The sequence below is a fragment of the Microcaecilia unicolor genome, chromosome 1, assembly GCF_901765095.1.
Source record: "Microcaecilia unicolor chromosome 1, aMicUni1.1, whole genome shotgun sequence".
NCBI classification, from domain to species: Eukaryota; Metazoa; Chordata; class Amphibia; order Gymnophiona; family Siphonopidae; genus Microcaecilia; species Microcaecilia unicolor.
Window position 1 is genome coordinate 655,315,543 of NC_044031.1, and position 21,630 is coordinate 655,337,172.

A 21,630-nucleotide genomic window follows, 5' to 3' on the forward strand; every position below is an offset into this window, starting at 1 on the left:
CTCCTTTTAAGCCACTCCAGCGGGCCTCCTTGAAAGATCTTACTCTGAAGACAGCGTTCTTGGTGGCTGTTGTGTTGGCACGTAGGGTTTCGGAGCTTCATGCTCTTTCTTGTCAAGATCCCTTTCTTTTCTTTTCGGAGGTGGGAGTCTTCCTTCACACAGGTCCTTCCTTTCTTTCGAAAGTGGTATCAGTATTTCATCTCAACCAATCTGTGGAGCTTCCATCCTTTCACAGAGAGGGTGAAGAGTCTCAGTATTCTTCCTTGAAGCTTCTCGATGTGCGTAGAGTCCTCATTAGATATCTGTAAGTTACAAATGAGCTTCACAAATCGAAGAGACTGTCCTTTTTGGTAAACAGAGGATTGGCCTCATGGGTTCCAAGCCAGCAATTGCTAGATGGCTGAAGGAGATGATCACATCAGCTTATTTGTTTATTTTTTTTATTTTTTATTTATTAGGCTTTATTTATCGCCTTTTTGAAGGAATTCACTCAAGGCGGTGTACAGTAAGAATAGATCAAACATGAGCAATAGGCAATGACAGCAGTAAAAATATTCAAGTAACAATACAAAGTATGGCATGATATAATACTTGCAATGACTACACAATACGTAATAGAACATTATAATTGGTAGTGAAGGGTATGGCAAAGTTGTAACATATAGATGAGTAAGAAAGTAGGAAGAATTAGAAAGTAAGGTGACTGATTTGAAGAAAGCTGCACATTAGGTCAGAGAGATGGTTAAATATCTCAGCTAGGGTAGGAGTGGATAAACATGTCCCGCTGCAGTATGTGCAGCCTGAGTCAGTCCTTCTGTGTGTGAGTGAGACTAACAAGTTAGTTACTTCTTCCATTAAAGGCTTGGTTGAAGAGCCAAGCTTTCACCTGCTTCCTGAAGTAGATAGTCTTGTGTTAAGCGGAGCCTTTCAGGCAATGCATTCCAGGGTGTGGGGGCTACTCCAGAGATGGCTCGTTTGCGAGGAAGCAGGCCTTTTGGGCTCATTCTACGATGTATATAGTGGCATCCTGGGTGGAGAGTACCTTACTGTCTCTGGCACATATTTACAAGGCGGCAACATGGTTGATGCTGCATTCCTTTGCCAAGCACTACAGGGTGGACATTGCAGCAAGCTCAGAAGCCAGTTGTGGAGCTTCAGTCCTCAGGGCTGCCGTGCCAGGATCTCATCCACTCTAGAGATTGCTTTTGAACATCCCACAGGTTCTGGAATAGTGGGATGCTACATAATGGAAGGAAAAATTGGTAATTTTCTTTCCATTAGTCCTTCCCACTATTCCAGGGGCCCGCCCAGTCTTTCTGAGATGTTTAGTTGGTGCGAAGTAATGGGTCAAATAAATGTCACCTTGCATGGCGCTTCCTGCATATCTCTTGTTCTCTACAAGTTGTCCAGAGATGAGAGAGGTCCACGCGTTTGCTTGTCTAAGTAATGTTAGGTTAGTGAGTTGTTTAAGTTTGTTGTGTTTATTCTGACTTTCTCCATACTGCTTATCCACGTAAATACTGAAGAGCTGGACTGGATGCCAAGAGAGAGATGTCCCAGCTCAGTTTTAAGTTTTCTATCTCCACCTGCTGGTTGGTGGACACAACTATCCCACAGGTTCTGGAATAGTGAGAAGGATTAATGGAGAGAAAATGATCAGGTAAGACCTAGTGGAGAGAGGAAGAGGTGGGGTACAGAGGGAAGATTTTGGAGTAACAAGAGGGGAAAGGCCAGAATGAGAAAAGAGAGAGGAATGAGTATGCATTTGTAAAAAGGGGTAGGAGGGGAGAGAGAAGTAAGTGTGAAGTGAAGGAAATTTGGAAATCAGAACACAATAGACAGAGAGAAGGAGTAGGCAGGTGTCATTTGAGAGTTGAATGGAGCTGCCAAGCTCCTCTTGTTTGTTTCTGGGGGCTCCCACCATCAGAGAAACCGCAAGAGGAACTTGGTGGCCCCAACCTATAAGCTCCCACTCCTCCCACTCACAGGTAATATGATGGATCTGTTGAGCACCTCTTGTTATTGTTCTGGGGTTGAGAGATGATATGTCAAGATTACTGAGTCCCTCTTACTGTTTCTCTGGGTTTAGAAGGTATGTTAGGTCTGCTGAGCTCTTCATCTGTTTCTCTAGGGCTGGAAGCCTCCTAGCCTCAGAGAAAAACAGTAAGTTGGACTTAGCAGCCCCAACCTATACGCTCCCACTGAGAGGTGATATGATGGAGTAGCTGAACCTCTCTTGCTGTTTATCTGAGAGTGAAAGATGTTGGGGCTGCCAAGCTCTTTTTGCTTCTGGGTCCCAGATGATCAAAAGTAATGCGGGAACCAGAAGCCACTAGCGCCCATACTTACACAGTGTCCATGATTAAAGGGCGTCTGGCACGAGAGTGCAGGAACACTGCAGAGCTCATTTAAATTACATTTAAATGAGCTCTGTGGTATTCCACCCCTATGATCAGAGCAGCTCAGAACTGGCCTTAGGGTTAAGGCTTTTTTTCCCGCCCCCACACCGTCTCCCATCAGTTAGTGAGCCCGGTCAGCCTGGGTTGCCACTGTGTCCTGGGGGTCCATTGGACTCCCACCATCATTATTGCCCTCCCCAGACAGCAACACGGGGGTGGAGGTCCAGTGGACCTGCAGCCCCCTGACTCCCCCCCCCCCCCCAATATGAGGACATGGAGTCTGGAGGTCTGGTGGATCTCCAGCCCCCTTACCCCTTCCACGCCCAAAACAAAATCCCTGGTGGGCCGAGTGGACTGCCAAACCCACCCCCTGCACACCTTGGTGTTCTATCAGTCTCCACCTCTTATGTGGTAGGGAAGTCCTGCCCAGCACATCCCAGGATGCACTGGGCAGAGCACCACAATTTTGTAGGCACTGGAAGAGGAGGGAGTGCTGCTCCCTCTTCCTGCAACCTAAAAAAAAAGTTGCCGCCTATCTACATTTTCTTCCGCCTATGCTCTTTGCTTCTTTGAGTTTTATTCAGTAATCTTTCTTGTGTTCTGTATTTCTTGAACTTTACTGTTATTTCTTTCAGCCACTTGTTTGGTCCTTTTCTTCTTGCTTTTATATGCTTTCCGTAAATAGAGATCTGTTGACATTTGTATAGCTCCTTTCAGTTTGGACAACTGTTTTTTCATTTCTCTTGTGTTTTCCTATCCTGTGAGTTCTTTCTTCAGATGCCCCCCACCCCCCTCCAATTTTATTAAAGTCAGCATATTTGAAATCCGGGTATGTTTTGTGTGTCTGTACTCCTTTTATCAAACCATACCATACATGTTCAGCTGCAGGAAACAATGAGTACACAATTCAGCTGTAAATATCCATATTCAGTAGGCATCCACATCTAGTTACCCCTTAAACCTAATCGTGGTTTAGTCATGAATACTTTGAATTGTTTGTCCACAGTGTCCAAATGGACAGTCAGTGGTAAATTAAAGCTGGGTCAAAGGAAAATCAATGTCTTGTGGCTGGGAGGCTTTTTGATCAGTGCACCCTCCCAAGAGAATTTAGGAATAGGACTACGTATCATTAAGAAAAGGTTTAAAGACTTGGCTGGTTTACTTGGCATTGTCATTACTGAATGGTTTTCCTGGTGCCTTTATCAAGGTTAGGGCTCTTAATTCGCCTGCAGAGACAGTATTGCTTTCCAAAGAAATTGGCAAACTCAGAGCAATTATTTTATTGTTTATAATAAACTTATTACAAGAGAAAGAAGGCGTTTACTATGAGAAATAGATTCATAGTTCACTTTTTTCCCCTCCTTCACCTCCAAGAAAAGGAGGGGTAGGAATATTGGCTGCCAAACAGTGCCCTCTGGTGGTTGATAAGATGAAAAGAATTTGGAAGACAAATTTCTTTTCATTATAGATAAATTAATACGGCATTCAATCACTTTGGCGTCAGTTTATGTCCCTAACATCAAACTAACTTTATTTTTCACTGTGTAAAAAAGGTGAAAGAGCTAAAATGGATGCCCAAAGAAACTTTCAAATTGCTGAGAAACATAGAGAAGTTTAAGCTAGAGGAGAAAAAGAGGCAGTTACAGAACTTAGCCAAAATTTTCAACATCCCGCAAGACAAGATAATGAGAAGTAATATAGCAGTGCATGCAAGGAAATGGATAAGAAAATTTCAGAGGAAGCACAAGATCAGCTTTCCTAAAGCTACAGGACTTAAAGAGAAGATTCCTCAGCCAAAATAGCTGCTGGGACTTCCCATGGCAGCTTGGTGAAAGGTTTTTGCTGTGTTGGTATTGTTTACTGGTAGTTATTTGACCAGTGTATTACTGCATTTTTTTTATTGCTCATTTAATTGTAGGCCCATGGAGAGTCAACGGGTGGTTGGCAGTCCAAGGGAGGGGGACGGAGAGTAATCACGGGGGTGGAGGGAGAGTTTCAGTCGAAAATGTACTGGCGTTTTTGGCCAAATAGTGAACCTGGATTTAAAATTTGGTTGGCCTCTACTGCAACTTACCTGGAGCAAGAACTGTATGAAGTTGCATGCGTGATTTAGGAAGGGGGAAGGACTGGTATCATCACATATGTGAGATGGATTCTTGAAATGATAAAGAATACCAAAGGATATCTGCATGTGTTTCATTGACTACAGCGAAGTTGTTAACTGCGTAAATCATGAAAAGCTCTGGGCCACATTTAAAGAAGTATGAGTATGCCAGAACACCCAATAGTTCTCATGCACAGCCTTTATGTTGATCAAGAAGCAGCAGTTGAATGGAACAGAATGAGGAGAAACAGAATATAGATCATAGTAGGGTTACCCATACATACAAACAAGCATAGATTATATACTCTCTTTCATACATCAGAACCATACCATGCCAAACTGTCGCTCGTTATAGGCCTGTTGAATGTGTAAAGTTGCTCATGAAATGTTGAGTTGCCAAGTTATGTTTATGGTTTATTGAATTTTCTATATTGTCTTTTTTATATAAATAAGTCAAAACGGTGAACAAAATTAATTAAAACTGAAATTAAAAGGCAGAAAGGAAATCCATCATAAAAACAAGATAGAGTATGCACTCACACACTCTCACAGAAAATACTAAAAATTACAAACTGATTCTAATTCACCGTTGTTTGTCTCGCAAAATACAGCATCATCCCTGGGACAATTTTAGGTAACTAGAAATTCACCAAAAGCAGTGGTAAACAAATAAGTCTTCAAGGCTGTTTTAAATACCTTGAGGGAGGCTTATGAATGGAGAGAAATAGGTAAAGTATGAAGGCACAATTCCGGGTAGTCTTCCAATGGGCCTGCAAAGGGCCAGGTATCACAAGTCTGGTCATTTAAAGAATGCAAGGAGTGGGAAGGGATATAGAGAATTATGAGAGGGAAGAGATAGGAAGGGAGATCAGTGTGTAGGGCCTTAAACATCAATAATGCAGTCTTGAATTGGATTCAGTAAGAGACTGGAAGCCAGTGCAATTGGAAAAGTAAGGGTTTTGCTTGGTTAATTGTATAATAATAGTTTACAGTTATTCCATAACAGTGTGTCAATTTTTAGGCACCAAGAAGATACTGTAATGACCAAAATACTGGCACATATATAGATGTGTGCTAATATTCCGGCTACATCTATTTTATAAAATAACACCTAAATGGGCTGGTGCGTAGGTTGAAGGTGGGCAAACGTGGGTGGGGTGCATAGTTATATACACAAATTATAGATTGCAGTAATGTATGAACATTTTTTTGGTAGTATAGGCTTGAGCATTTATACCATCTTTTTGGCTGGAGATAGGTGGTCACTCCTAAATTGTGTGCATATCCAACCTGTTATTCTATAAGGGAAAATAGGTGCCTACTTGTTAGAATAGGCTCTCAATAGGCATCTTCTTGACATCTAAAAATAGGGTTCACCTTTGCAGAATTACCCTCTTAGGACCTGGTTTTATAGTAGGATGCCTTTGTGAGAAATATAAATAACGTTTGTAGCTCGCCTTGAACTCAGGGTTAGAAAGGCGGGTAATTGAATGTACTACTACTAATAATCATTTCTATAGCACTACTAAATGTATGCAGCGCTGTACACATTATATGCAGGTACTTTGTCCCTAGAGGGCTCACAATCTTTTGTACCTGGGGCAATGGAGGGTTAAATGACTTACCCAAGGTCACAAGGAGCTGCAGTGGGAATCGAGCCCAGGTCACCAGGATCAAAGCCTGCTGCACTAACCTCTAGGCTACTCCTCCACATCCAAAAAAAAAGTGCTTCTATAAGGAACATAGACACCTGTGTGTCTCTGTAAAACAGGCTCTGAAGCTGATGTCACTGTGTGTGTGTGCTCTATGAATGTGGTTGTGTATTTTATAAAATGCAAGGCTACATCAACATTCTAAACAGAACCAAAAAAGAAGAAGGGGTGGACCAGTGGTTCCAACAAAGGATATTTATTTAAAAATCAGTAAAATGACAATGACTCGACGCAGTCTGCGTTTCATCACCACAATACGCCTGCATCAGGGGTCAAAAGAATAAAATTACAGAACACATAGGCAAAGGTGGTTTAATGGGACAGAGTCAGCATGGGTTCAGCCAAGGGAAATCTTGCCTCACCAATTTGCTTCATTTCTTTCAAGGTGTGAATAAACATGTGGGTAAAGGTGAGCCGGTTTGATGTAGTGTATTAGGTTTTCAGAAAGCTTTAGGTAAAGTTCCTCATAAGAGATTCCTGAGAAAATTAAAGAGTCGTGGGATAGGAGGCAAGGTTCTGGTGTGGATTGGGAATTGGTTATTGGACAGAAAACAGAGGGTAGGGTTAAATGGTCATTTCTCTCAATGGAGGAGGGTGAACAGTGGAGTGCCACAAGGATCTGTACTGGGACCAGTGCTATTTAATATATTTATAAATGATATGGAAATCGAAACGAGCAAGGTGATTAAATTTGAAGATGATACAAACTATTCAGGGTTGGTGAAGCACGTGCGGACTTTGAAATATTGCAGGAAGACCTTAGGAAATTGGAAGACTGGACATTCAAATGGCAGACAAAATTTAATATGGACAAATGTAAGGTGTTGCATTTTGGAAAGAATAATCCGAATCATAGTTACCTGATGCTAGGGTCCACCATGGGTGTCACCACTCAAGAAAAAGGTGTTATTGTAGATAATATGCTGAAATCTTCTGCTCAGTGTGCAGCGGCAGCCAAAAAAGCAAATAGGATGCTAGGAATTATTAGGAAAGGGAAGGTGAATGAGACTGAAAATACTATAATGCCTCTGTGTCGCTCCATGGTACGACCTCACCTTGAGTATTGCATTCTGTTCTAGTCGCTGTATCTCAAAAAAGATATAGCAGAATTAGAAAAGGTTCAAAGAAGAGTGACCAAAATGATAAAGAGGATGGAACTCCTCTCGAATAAGGAAAGGCTAAAGAGGTTAGAGCTCTTCAGATTGGAAAAGAGACGGATGAGGGGAGATATGATTGAGTCTACAAAATCCTGGGTGGTGTAGAACAAGTAGAAGTAAATCGATTTTTTTTTTTTTTACTCCTTCCAAAAGTACAAAGACTGGGGGACACTCACGGAAGTTACATAGAAATACTTTTAAAACTAATAGGAGGAAATATTTTTTCACTCAGCGAATAGTTAAGCTCTGGAACTCTTTGCCAGAGGATGTGGTAACAGCGGTTAGCGTATCTAGGTTTAAAAAAACGTTTGGACAAGTTTCTGGAGGAAAAGTCCATAGTTTGTTGTTGAGACACACATGGGGAAGCAACTGCTTGCCCTGGGATTTGTAGCATGGAATGTTGCCACGATTTGGGTTTCTGCCAGGTACTTGTGACCTGGCTTGGCCACTATTTGGAAACAGAATACTGGCCTAGATGGTCCGTTGGTCTGACCCAGTATGGCTACTCTTATGTTCTTATGTTTTCCTTTGTTCACAGCCTTCCTTGTGGGAAAGTAGCTGGCTATAATGTCAGTGACCCCTCCAAATCCCTTGAGGCACCAACTGGAGGATCCACAGCTGATGGCAGACTGAGAGAGGATGAAGAGGCGAGAGAAACCATGATGGGCAAAGGTATATCAGCTGTCTTCTGACTGGCTGTTCATTCTTATTTCTTCACTCATATCTGACCATTCAGTTCCTAAACTACTTTTACTGTTGGTGGTTTTTCTTTCTGTGTTATTAATTCTCTATTTATCTGTAACTCTTTTCCCAATACTGATTTTTAATTTTCACTTTCCTTCTTTCTGCCTTTCTTATACTGTCTCACCTTTTCTTTGACTTTCCCATCCATGTCAGTCTCCCTCAGGGGCGTATCTGACCTGCGGCGGTAGGGGGGGCCAGGGCCAGAGTGAGGGGGCACATTATAGCCCCCCCCCCCCCCGCCGCCGCCGCCGCCATTGCCGATCCCCCTCCCCCCAGCCGCTGCCATTGCCAACCCTCCCCCTCCGTTGCTCGCCTACCTTCGCTGGCGGGGGACCCCAACCCCCGCCAGCCGAGGTCCGCGTCCTCCTGCCGCTGCCGGCTGCCTTTGGTCCTTTCATTTTTACATTGAAGCTGGCGCCGCCGCCGACGAAAAAGTTTCTTTTGAATCTGACGTCGCTGCACGTTGCACGTTGTACGTGCAGGACGTCAGACTCAGAAACAATTTCTGAGTCTGACGTCCTGCACGTACAACGTGCAACGTGCAGCGACGTCAGATTCAAAAGAAACTTTTTCGTCGGCGGCGGCGCCAGCTTCAATGTAAAAATGAAAGGACCAAAGGCAGCCGGCAGCGGCAGGAGGACGCGGACCTCGGCTGGCGGGGGTTGGGGTCCCCCGCCAGCGAAGGTAGGCGAGCAACGGAGGGGGAGGGTTGGCAGCGGTAGGGGGGGCCAGGGCGAAATCTGCGGGGGCCCAGGCCCCTGAGGCCCCACGCAGATACGCCCCTGGTCTCCCTCCATGTAAGTCTCCCTCCTTTCCTCACTTTCAGCAAGTTGTGAGCAGCAGGTCTCTTCCTGAGTTGATAGAATCATGATGGGATGAGGTCTGATTACATTAGTTCCTCATCTGATCAGTGTTATTCTTACAGCTAAACCTCCACCAATCAGTGGCATAGCCACGTGAGGGGGGTGGGTGGGACGGCTGCCCCCCCAATTTGGCTTCATCTCCCCCCCCCCCCCAAATTGATGTGCTCTCTGCTGGTTTGCTGGTGGGAATCCCCAAGCCCTGTCATCGGAAGCTCTCTCCAGCTGATGCTTGTTTTCCTGAGCTGCCCTGCCCTCCCTCCCTCCCTCCCCCACACACGTGCTTGGTTTTAGTGAACTTGAGCATGCGTGAGGGATGCTTGCCATCCCCCTTCCCTGTGCATGTGTGAAATTGAGCATGTGCAGGGGGCGGGCCTCCCTCGCGCATGCTCAATAAAAAGCAAGCATGCCTTGGAGGGATGGAAGGGAGCAGGTCAGGTAACATGGCAGCTAAGGAAAGTAAACATCAGCTGGAGGAGAGCTGGGCTGGCAGTGGGGGTAGAGAGTGTCGGGGAGACACTCCAAAATTTGGTGTCTGCCCTCCCCACATACACTTTGTGCTCAGCCCCCCCCCCCCCCCCCCCCCCCCCAAAAAAAAAAAAAAAACAAACAAACCTGAGGTCTGGCCACATGGCTACCACCAATCCTACCTGTAGGGAATAACATTAACAAAGTATACTACTGCCACCACTTTTGGATGCAGACATTAAAAGATGCGTAACCCTAGTAGCGCTTTAGAAATGTCAAGTAGTAGTAGTATGACATAGAACTGTTAATGCACACTGTGAATAAGCATATGCTTTATTTTTATTTATTTAATTAATTTCTTATACACCACTTGGAAGGCTATTGGTGTGCATTCAGTTACAGTAGGTATTTTTCTGTCCCTGGAGGGCTCACAATCTGAATGGATACCTGAGGCAGTGGAGGGTTTACTCAAGATCACAAGTAGCCACAGTGGGATTTGAACTGGGCTCCCCTAGTTCTCAGCCCTCTGCGCTAACCATTAGGCTGTTCCTCTACTCTTTTTACAGCTTGCCAGAACTCCAGCCCATCTCCATTTCCTTAAAAGTAGGGTGTACTGTATCTCAGATGAGATATAGTACATCCAAGCATCAGATAAGGACAATGATTTAGCCCTTTACAACACAGATTGAGTGTAGTGAAAATAGAGAAGCAGCTTATAAGCAATCCCAGAAATGTTTCTGTTGTATATGTTTTCTGTCAGCTCTTCACACCGTGGGGTTGTTGTATATGCTTCATAGAAACATGAGGGCCAAATGGCCCATCCAGTCTGCCCATCTTTGGTAACTCCTAACTCCTCCTTTTCATAAGAGATCCCATGTGCCTGTCTCATTCTTTCTTAAATTCTAATACATTGTCTCCATGACCTCCACCGGGAGGCCATTCCACACATCCACCATGAAAGAGTATTTTCTTAGATTCCTCCTAAACCTATTTCCTCTTAACTTCATCCTATGCTGTCTCATTCCAGAGTTTTCCTTCATTTGAAAAAGGCTCACCTCCCGTACGTTAATGCCACTGAGGTATTTAAACATCTCTATCATATCTCGTCTCTCCTGCCTCTCTTCCAGCGTGTACATGTTGAGACCTCTCCTTATATGTTTTACAACAGAGACCACTTACTAATTTTATAGCCACCATCTGGACCGATTCCATCCTGTTCATATCTTTCTGTAGGGCTTCACCAGAGATTTATACAAGGACACTATCACCTCCTTTTTTTCCTGCTGGCCATCCCTCTCCTTAAGCACCCGAACATCCTTCTAAGGCTTTGACCATCGCCTTTTCTTCCTGTTTGGCCACATTAAAATCATCAGACACAGTCACCCCCAAGTCACCGCTCTGTTTTCGTACACTTCACCCCCTATATTGTACTGTTCCCTTGGATTTTTGTAAACCAAATACATGACCCTGCATTTCTTAGCATTAAATCTTAGTTGCCAATTTTTGGACCATTATTCAAGCTTCGCTAGATCCTTCCTCTTGCTAGCCACATCCTCCAGGGTGTCCACCCTATTACAGTTTGGTATCGTCCGCAAAGAGACAAACCTTACCAGACAGTCCTTCCGCATTATCGCTCACAAAGATGTTAAAAAGAGCCAGCCTGAGGACCGATCCCTGCGGCACACCGTTGATCACATCCCTTTCCTCAGGGCAAGCTCCATTTACCACTACCCTCTGTCTCTTTGCACTCAACCAGTTTTCAACCCAGTCAGTCACTTTAGGTCCCATACCGAGGGCACTCAGTTTATTTATCAGTTGCTTGTGCGGAACCCTGTCAAAGGCTTTGCTAAAATCCAAGTACACTGCATCCAGCATCCCTCCCATGTCCAACTGTTTGGTCATTGAGTCAAAGAAATCAATCAGATTTGTCTGACATGATCTGTCTCTAGTTAAACCATGTTGTCTCGGGTCCTGCAGTCCATTCGATTCGAGAAACCTCACAATCCTCCACTTTAGAAGTTTACTCACCACTGATGTCAAACTGATAGGTCTGTAATTCCCAACCTCCTCCTTACTTCTGCTCTTGTGCGGTGGGACCAAATACACCCTTCTCCAGTTCTCCGGGACCACTCCAGACTCTAAGGAAGCATTGAAGAGCTCAGACAGCAGAGCCATCAGAACTACTCCCAAGTTCCTTGAGTACCCTTGGATGCATCCCATCGAGCCCCACCGCTTTGTCTACTTCTAGTTTAGCTAGCTCCTCACGAACACAGTCTTCTGAGAATCCATCCTGGTCTACCATACATCCATCCCTATTACCATTTGTTTTCTGTGGTCCCTACGCCTGGCCTTCCATCTTATAAAGTCTGAAGGCTAACCTTCTTTCCCTTACCTTTTCAGCTACTATGTTTGGGAACCAGAGCGGCCTTCATCTTTCCTTTAGGATTTTTTTTTTTTTTGTCGTCATTTCTTTCTGTGGTTTTTTTTTTTCTTTTTATATTAACTAAGGAAATGATGGCAAGGAAAAAGGTATTGCAGAATATCCCAGTTTTTAGATAAGATGCTATTCTGTTGGTATTGGCTCTTTGTGATGTAGAATTATTGAAATGTGGTCCCATGTCAGAGCACAAGCCAAATGGAATGTAATAGTATCTTCCTTAACCTCCAGACCAGTTGCTTGGGTATATGTTCTCCTGCCAGCAGAGACTGAAAATACTGAATTATGACATCACTCTATATAGCATTCTGTGCAGCCTAGCAACAGCCAGTATACTGAATTATGACATCACTCTATATAGCATTCTGTGCAGCCTAGCAACAGCCAGTATTTTTTTTTTTTTTAAGATTTTGCTCACACCTTTTTCAGTAGTAGCTCAAGGTGAGTTACATTCAGGTACTCTGGATATTTCTCTGTCCCAGGAGGGCTCACAATCTAAGTTTGTACCTGAGGCAATGGAGGGTTAAGTGACTTGCCCAAGATCACAAGGAGCAGTAGTGGGATTTGAACTGTCCACCTCTGGATTGCAAGACCAGTGCTCTGACCACTAGGCCAGTCCTCCACTCAGTATGTTCTCAGTCGCTAGCAGGTGGTAGGTGAGAGATTCTGTGCTGTCTGGTAGGTCAGGTAGGCTGAGGTAAAATTGTTTTTTGTTTGTGAGAATACATTAAAAAAAATAAGTAAAGAAATAAATAAGACACTTTACTTTGAGGTTCTCGGTGATTTATTTGTGCCTTAGGGTATCTGTCCTCTCCTCTCCCTATACCACTCCTCCCGGGAACTCAGTTCATCTGTTAAGTCACTCTTATCTATACCCTTCTCCTTCGCTGCCAAATCTAGACTCTGTTCCTTTTATGCTGCTGAGCACTATTCCTAGAATAGACTTCCCGAGTTGGTAGTAGAGAGCCGCACAGGTGCGGGGATCCCCTCCAGGTCCAAGGAGATGGACCCAGGTCCTACGGATTTCCTGTGGAAATGTACGACAAGCTAAGCTTTTCCTTCCCTTCCCTGCCCATATCTCAAGGCACCCCGGTGGTCTAAGGGCTTCTTTGGGGCAGGAAAGATCCCCACTCTTTCCTGCCCGCTGCCGCTGATCCTTTCACAGATCTTACTTTTATCAGTATTTTTACTGCTTATAGATTCTGGCTTTCTTGCGGGGGGGGGGGGGGGGGGGGGTGCATTGAGGTGCAGCAGTAGCTGAGCAGGCCGGGATGGAGGAGATTACTTGCAACGGGGATAGGCGGGGACGGGTTAGATTCCCAGGTTAAATTTCTGTCCCCATGCAACTCTCTAGTTGGTAGCTCTTGTTTCATCCTGGCCCTTGCCATGTTGCCAAAGCACCAAGCGGTTTCTATCCCAAATGTGGTGAGTTTTTCCATGACCCTTCCAGCCTCAGTGGTGGACATTTCTGCGGGTCAGAAAATAATTCCCCTCAGTCTGCCTCAGTTGAGGCACTGCTGCGCAAGGTGCAGGAGACCCAATATTAGTGGGGAAATGCCACCATTTTGCTTGCAGCTGCCTCAGAGTGGTGGTCAGCGTTAGCAGAGAGCCTGCCGGTTTTGTCTGGAGGTTCAGAGAACAGAGTAGTTCAGTCTTCTGAGGTATTTTCTCCCTAAGTTTTTCTTCTGTTACACTGCATTTTCGGTTAAAGATGGGGCACTGTGCAGCCTGTTGATCCTGATTTATCCTGATTATCTGTCTTAAGAAACTGAGAGCCGTAGTCGAGGAGGAACCTGAGGATGTAGCTCTGGAAGGTCAGATGATTCTCATGGGCGTGTTGGAGGATCAACTGGACATGCAAGGAGACCTGGCTAAAGGTTTCTTAGATGAGGAGTCAGTACCCTCCAGTGAGGACTCCTCTGTGATTAGGATTTTTCACTGGGCAGAATTGCTGTCTCTAATTATTCAGGTCCTAGCAATGTTAAAAATATTAGGTGACTAGTAAAAAAAGGTTTTCTTTGGAGTGTGTATGTTTGAGAGAGTGTGTGTGAGAGTGACTGTGTGAGAGAGAGAGAGAGAGTGAATGTGTGAGTGTGTGTAACAGAGAGAGAATGAGACTGGGTGCGAGTGTGTCTGTGAGAGAGAGACTGTGTGTGAGAATGAGAGTGTGTGCCATGGGGCCCCCTCCCTCCCTCCCTGTTCCAGGGTCCGCCCTCCCTCCCTCCGAGTTCCAGGGTTGTCCCCTCCCTCCCTCCAAGCTCCAGGGTCATCCCCTCCCTCCATCCCTCCCTCCGAGTTCCAGGGTCGTCGTCCCCCTCCCTCCGAGTTCCAGGGTCGTCCCCCCCTCCCTCCCTCCCTCTGAGTTCCAGGGTCCTCCCTCCCTCCCTGTGAGTTCCAGGGTCGTCCCCCCCTCCCTCCCTCTGAGTTCCAAGGTCGTTCCCCCCTCCCTCCCTCCCTCCCTCCCTCTGAGTTCCAGGGTCGTCCCCTCCTCCCTCCCTCCCTCCCTCTGAGTTCCAGGGTCGTCCCCTCCCTCCCTCTGTTCCAGGGTCATCCCCTCCCTCCTTCCGAGTTCCAGGGTCATCCCCTCCCTCCTTCCGAGTTCCAGGGTCATCCCCTCCCTCCCTCCCTCCCTCTGAGTTCCACGGTTGTCCCCTCCCTCTGAGTTCCAGGGGGCCGAGTTTCAGGTTCCCCCCCCCCCCCTCCTACTACTACTACTACTACTTAACATTTCTAGAGTGCTACTAGGGTTACGCAGCGCTGTACAGTTTAACAAAGAAGGACAGTCCCTGCTCAAAGGAGCTTGCAATCTAAAGGACGAAATGTCAAGTTGGGGCAGTCTAGATTTCCTGAAGAGAGGTATAGTGGTTAGGTGCCGAAGGCGACATTGAAGAGGTGGGCTTTGAGTAAGGATTTGAAGATGGGCAAGGAGGGAGCCTGGCGTATGGGCTCAGGGAGTTTATTCCAAGCATGGGGTGAGGCGAGGCAGAAAGGGCGGAGCCTAGAGTTGGCGGTGGTGAAGAAGGGTACTGAAAGGAGGGATTTGTCTTGAGAGCGGAGGTTACGGGTAGAAACGTAAGGGGAGATTAGGGTAGAGAGGTAAGGAGGGGCTGTAGATCGAGTGCATTTGTAGGTTAGTAGGAGAAGCTTGAACTGTATACGGTACCTGATCGGAAGCCAGTGAAGTGACTTGAGGAGAGGGGTGATATGAGTATATCGGTCCAGGCGGAAGATAAAACATGCAGCAGAGTTCTGAACAGACTGAAGGGGGGATAGATGGCCAAGTGGGAGGCCAGTGAGGAGTAGGTTGCAGTAGTCAAGGCGAGAGGTAATGAGAGAGTGGGTGAGAGTTTGGGTGGTGTGCTCAGAGAGGAAAGGGCGAATCTTGCTAATGTTATAGAGGAAGAAGCGACAGGTCTTGGCTATCTGCTGGATATGCGCAGAGAAGGAGAGGGAGGAGTCGAAGATGACTCCGAGGTTGCGGGCAGATGAGATGGGGACGATGAGGGTGTAATCAACTGAGATAGAGAGTGGAGGAAGAGGAGAAGTGAGTTTGGGTGGGAAGACAATAAGCTTGGTCTTGGCCATGTTCAGTTTCAGGTGGCAGTTGGACATCCAGGCAGCAATGTCGGATAAGCAGGCTGATACTTTGGCCTGGGTTTCCGCAGTGATGTCTGGTGTGGAGAGATAAAGCTGGGTGTCGTCAGCATAAAGATGATATTGGAAACCATGAGATGAGATCAGGGAGTCCAGGGAAGAGGTGTAGATTGAAAAGAGAAGGGGTCCAAGGACAGATCCCTGAGGAACTCCAACAGAGAGCGGGATGGGGGTGGAGGAAGAACCATGAGAGTGTACTCTGAAGGTACGGTGGGAGAGATAAGAGGAGAGCCAGGAGAGGACAGAGCCCTGGAACCCAAATGAGGACAGTGTGGCAAGAAGTAAATTGTGATTGACAGTGTCAAAAGCGGCGGATAGGTCGAGGAGGATGAGGATGGAGTAATGACCTTTGGATTTGGCAAGGAACAGGTCATTGCAGACTCCCGAGTTTCAGGGTCCCCCTCCCTCCCTCCCTCCCTCCCCTCCCTCCCAGTTCCAGGGTTGTCGTCCCTCCCTCCCTTCCAGTTCCAGCACCCCTCCCTACGAATTTTAGAAGTCATCTTCACTTATGAAGTCGGGGTTATGGCGGCCGTCAGCAGTGGTAAAAAGCATGCAGGCTCGGCCCTTCTCTCTCTCTCAGCTCTGGTCCCACCCTCATTTCCTGTTTCCGCAAGGGCGGGACCAGAGCTGAGAGAGAGAAAAGGGCTGAGCCTGCACGCCTTTTACCGCTGCTGACGGCCACCGTAAACCCGATTTAGTGAAGATGACTTTTAAAATTTGGAGGGAGGGGACCTGGAACTGCAAGGGAGGGACGACGACAGCCTCATGCGTGTGACGTCGCGTTCCGTGGCCTGGCAACTCTGCAGCGTTCCCTTCCAGTGATTGGTCACTGTTGTTTGTGACGAACCCGGAAGTACGTGACGTCAGTTCAGGAGATGGATACAGCAGGAGGACGAATGCTTCAAGGCTTCACTTTCACGGAGTCAGCTTCAGAACGTTGGAGGTGCTTTTTATTATATAGGATAAGCCCATGGACTCTGCTAAAGGGGGAGATCCTCTCTTGGGCATAATTAGAAAGTCTTTGAGGGCCTTCCCTCTGCACAGTGCCATTAAGAAAATGATTTTGGCATAATCTGAGCACATGGATGTAGGTTTTAAGGTTGGTTGCTCAGTGGCTAGGGTCTATCCAAGTTTGGCGGAGGAAAAGATATATGGTATGCTCTGGTGTCTGTTACTAAGAAGATGACAATTCCAGTGGAGGGCAGAGCTGTATTGAAAGACCCTCTAGATCGTCACATGGAGGCTATTTTGAATCAAGTTTCTACCCTGACTCCGCAGGTAGCTGGTTGTGGTGATTATGTGGCTTGTGTTTATTTTAGATGCTAGAACATTGCCTGAGACTTTAGTGCAGTATTCTGCTGATAAAGTTTCAGTGGTGGATTGGTTAGGTATGGGTTCCACTTTTCTGACTGATATGCTGTATGGCTTGATTCATATTTCTGCCAAGGGTGTGCAAGGAGGTTTCTGTGGCTCTGGACTTGGTTGGCAGATGTAGGGTTCAAGGCTAGGGTTAGTAAGCTTCCCTTTAGAAGGCGGCTTCCTTTTGGAAAGATTCCTTAAAAGCAGTGTTATACCTCTAGAGTGATAGTGACCTTATTATATGTCAGGATATCCTATATATCCTTAGTGTATGTGAAGATCTGGAGGATTTTTGAGAGTTGGTGTATGGATCTTCAGGTAACCCCATTAAGAGCTTCTGTTTTGAATGTTTTGGAGTTGCAACAGGATGGTTTTGAAAAGGGTTTGATGCTGTCATCCCTTAGGGTTTAGTTAGCAGCAGTGGCATGTTACCAATTTGGTGCAGTGTCAGTCCTTAGGAGCACACCCAAATGTGAGGCTTTTCAAAGAGGTGAAGTTACTCAGACTGCCTAGGGCATCCAATGATGTCTCCTTCGAATCTTAATTTGGTATTGTCAGCCTTGGTGCATGCAACTTTTGAACCGATACAAGACTCTAACTCGAAGGATCTTACCTTGAAGATGGGTTTTCTGGTGGTTATCTGTTCAGCAGAAAAAAAAATATCAGTTGCAAGCTCTGTTGTAATGGGAAACTATTTCTAATGTTTTCAGTGGACAAAGTGGTTCTTAGGCCAGTTCCTTTTATTTTTTCTTCCTTTTTTTTTATTTATAAGATTTTCATTATACATTCAAGTATTAAACTTGTACAGAAAAGTAAAGTTCTGGTCCATCAACCATTAATAAATATTCCTTAAATCAGAGGACAGAGAGAAAAACTAAAGGACAAACATTTCTACCTCCTTTACTCAAGTCCACAATTGGATATTCAAGATATACTAAATGGAATTTTTAATAACAACAATTTTTAGAAGTATTTACTTGGTGTAACCTATCACAGTACCAACTAATACTTATTCAAGAGATTGCCCTCGCTACATTTTCCTAGCTGTTATAAAGGCTGTTAGTTGGGACGGTTCAAAGAAAACAAACTTGTTAGACTGATAGTTAACCACACACTTACAAGGTTAGTTAACCACACACTTACAAGGGTAGCTTAAAAAAAAGTAGCCCCTAATTGTAAAACCCCCGGTTTCATTAGTAAGAACTGCTGGCGTCTCTTCTGAGTTTCTTTAGAGACGTCAGGGAAAATTTGGATACGCTGACCCAAAAAGGTCTTATTTTTATTTTTGAAAAAAAGTTTCATTAACTATTCTTTGTCAGGTAATAAGGTTACCGTTGCTATTAAAGTCGCTGGTGTTATATCACTAATATCAGAAGTTTCAAGAAGTGCTGAGACATCCAATTCTTCAGCTTTCTGAATCTGCCGTGATTTACAGTGGGGGAAATAAGTATTTGATCCCTTGCTGATTTTGTAAGTTTGCCCACTGACAAAGACATGAGCAGCCCATAATTGAAGGGTAGGTTATTGGTAACAGTGAGAGATAGCACATCACAAATTAAATCCGGAAAATCACATTGTGGAAAGTATATGAATTTATTTGCATTCTGCAGAGGGAAATAAGTATTTGATCCCCCACCAACCAGTAAGAGATCTGGCCCCTACAGACCAGGTAGATGCTCCAAATCAACTCGTTACCTGCATGACAGACAGCTGTCGGCAATGGTCACCTGTATGAAAGACACCTGTCCACAGACTCAGTGAATCAGTCAGACTCTAACCTCTACAAAATGGCCAAGAGCAAGGAGCTGTCTAAGGATGTCAGGGACAAGATCATACACCTGCACACGGCTGGAATGGGCTACAAAACCATCAGTAAGACGCTGGGCGAGAAGGAGACAACTGTTGGTGCCATAGTAAGAAAATGGAAGAAGTACAAAATGACTGTCAATCGACAAAGATCTGGGGCTCCACGCAAAATCTCACCTCGTGGGGTATCCTTGATCATGAGGAAGGTTAGAAATCAGCCTACAACTACAAGGGGGGAACTTGTCAATGATCTCAAGGCAGCTGGGACCACTGTCACCACGAAAACCATTGGTAACACATTACGACATAACGGATTGCAATCCTGCAGTGCCCGCAAGGTCCCCCTGCTCCGGAAGGCACATGTGACGGCCCGTCTGAAGTTTGCCAGTGAACACCTGGATGATGCCGAGAGTGATTGGGAGAAGGTGCTGTGGTCAGATGAGACAAAAATTGAGCTCTTTGGCATGAACTCAACTCGCCGTGTTTGGAGGAAGAGAAATGCTGCCTATGACCCAAAGAACACCGTCCCCACTGTCAAGCATGGAGGTGGAAATGTTATGTTTTGGGGGTGTTTTCTCTGCTAAGGGCACAGGACTACTTCACCGCATCAATGGGAGAATGGATGGGGCCATGTACCGTACAATTCTGAGTGACAACCTCCTTCCCTCCGCCAGGGCCTTAAAAATGGGTCGTGGCTGGGTCTTCCAGCACGACAATGACCCAAAACATACAGCCAAGGCAACAAAGGAGTGGCTCAGGAAGAAGCACATTAGGGTCATGGAGTGGCCTAGCCAGTCACCAGACCTTAATCCCATTGAAAACTTATGGAGGGAGCTGAAGCTGCGAGTTGCCAAGCGACAGCCCAGAACTCTTAATGATTTAGAGATGATCTGCAAAGAGGAGTGGACCAAAATTCCTCCTGACATGTGTGCAAACCTCATCATCAACTACAGAAGACGTCTGACCGCTGTGCTTGCCAACAAGGGTTTTGCCACCAAGTATTAGGTCTTGTTTGCCAGAGGGATTAAATACTTATTTCCCTCTGCAGAATGCAAATAAATTCATATACTTTCCACAATGTGATTTTCCGGATTTAATTTGTGATGTGCTATCTCTCACTGTTACCAATAACCTACCCTTCAATTATGGGCTGCTCATGTCTTTGTCAGTGGGCAAACTTACAAAATCAGCAAGGGATCAAATACTTATTTCCCCCACTGTAGAAGGTAGATAATATATCCGAGTAAAGGGAGGCATAATCTCTTCAGCTATTTCAAATATTTCTTTCAAGTACTTTTTTAACATTTCCCGTGGGGAGATTGTGTCTTCTAGGAAAATTCAAAAAGCGCAAGACAAGTTATAATTTCTTGCAGCATTCTCAAGAAATTCTGTCTTCCTTCTTTTTTTTTTTTTTAAATTTTATTTTTACATTTATTAAATATACATTTATGCAGTCAACATAAATTCACTTTTAGAAATAAAACAAATATCTGAAATTGGAATTAATTCCCTTAATAAAGGCAAAGTCTATAAAAATTTAGTCCACATAATATTGATCCAAGAACTAGGAAATATAAGTGTAGGTAAATTAAAGGTAGATTGATATATTTTTGAAACAGACAGAACTTAGAGGATTGCTGCTGGGCTTCACGCTATCACTCAGGAACTACTGCAGTACTTTCTTTAGAGGAAACCAAATCTGATAATTTCTCAGGTTCAAAAAAGATATAATTAACAGAATTCAAAGAAATATAACACTTACAGGGGAACCTTAACATAAAGGTTCCACCTATACGTAATAGTCTTTCTTTTAACAACAGAAATTTTTTTCTTTTTCTTTGAGTCTCTCGTGCAAGATCAGGAAATACTTGTATTTTTGAACCCAAGAACGGTGAATTCGTGTGGCGGAAGTAAAGTTTAAAAACATTATTCCGATCCAGTTGCAACGCGAAAGTAACCAAAAGTGTAGTTCTCTCGGTTACAATATCCAATGAGGACTCTAAGAATTCTGTTAAATTTAAATCAGATTGGGGATTAAGCAATCTAGTCTCTCCAGCTCCGGAAATATATAATGCTTTTGTAATAGGTGGATATCCCTCAGGGGGAAAACCTAGTACTTCATTAAAATACTTTTTCAACATATCTAGAGCTGGCATAAGAGGAGACTTCGGAAAATTCAAAAAACGCAAATTATTTCCTCGAATCTGATTTTCCAGATATTCTATCTTCCGCTTTTGGAGACTATTATCTTTCATCAATGTCTGTGTAATGGAATTCACAGTTTTAAGTTCTTTGTCAAAATGCTCCATCTTTGTAAACTGTTCAGCAGTTTTTGTTACTAGGTCATTTTGTATTTGTTTTACCTCCGCTACTTCACCCCTCAAAATACCTGTTATTTGCTGCAGGTTGGTAGTTAGTCCCTGTAGTGCTTCCCACAAGGAATCCAGTGTAACAGTCGATGGTTTATTCAAAACTCTGAGACTAGTAGAAGGTTCGTCAGGGTTTCTATCAGGCAACAATGCCTGTGATGGTATTCTCACTGGCATCAACGCGGCAACGGGGTCTCCACACATAGCTGCTGAGGACCGACTTCCAGATTCAGCTGGCTGTGCACTCGCTCCCGCGGTTTCCCTTCCCGGTCTCGGAGGAGCCGTTATCGACGGAAGACTCAAAGACGCTACTTCAGCGCTTAGGTCTACATGATCACCCGGACCACCCAAAGCATTCTCTCCGGTTCCCGGCATTCGGAGTCCAGATTCTTCCAATGTTAGTTGCCACAGGAGAGAGGGATCAACTCTACCTGTGGAGGTAGGTACTCCGAGTTTACCCTTCCGCTTTCCCATTACGGGACCGTGGGTTCTCGATTAGCAAACTTTCGGAGAATGTCTGGAGCTCTTTCCTGCACGTCTGCTCAGGCGGCCATCTTGGAT

The 21,630-nt window shown here is 45.0% G+C and overlaps 1 protein-coding gene across 1 annotated transcript in view; it reads left to right on the forward strand.

Moving 5' to 3' along the window:
- Nucleotides 1–21,630, forward strand: part of SLC43A3 (solute carrier family 43 member 3) — a 247,485-nt gene that overhangs the window by 195,819 nt on the left and 30,036 nt on the right. Inside the window, exon 9 of the mRNA XM_030186408.1 lies at nt 7,911–8,044. Coding sequence (XP_030042268.1) covers nt 7,911–8,044 — 134 coding nt within the window. The remainder of the gene's footprint in view (nt 1–7,910; nt 8,045–21,630) is intronic.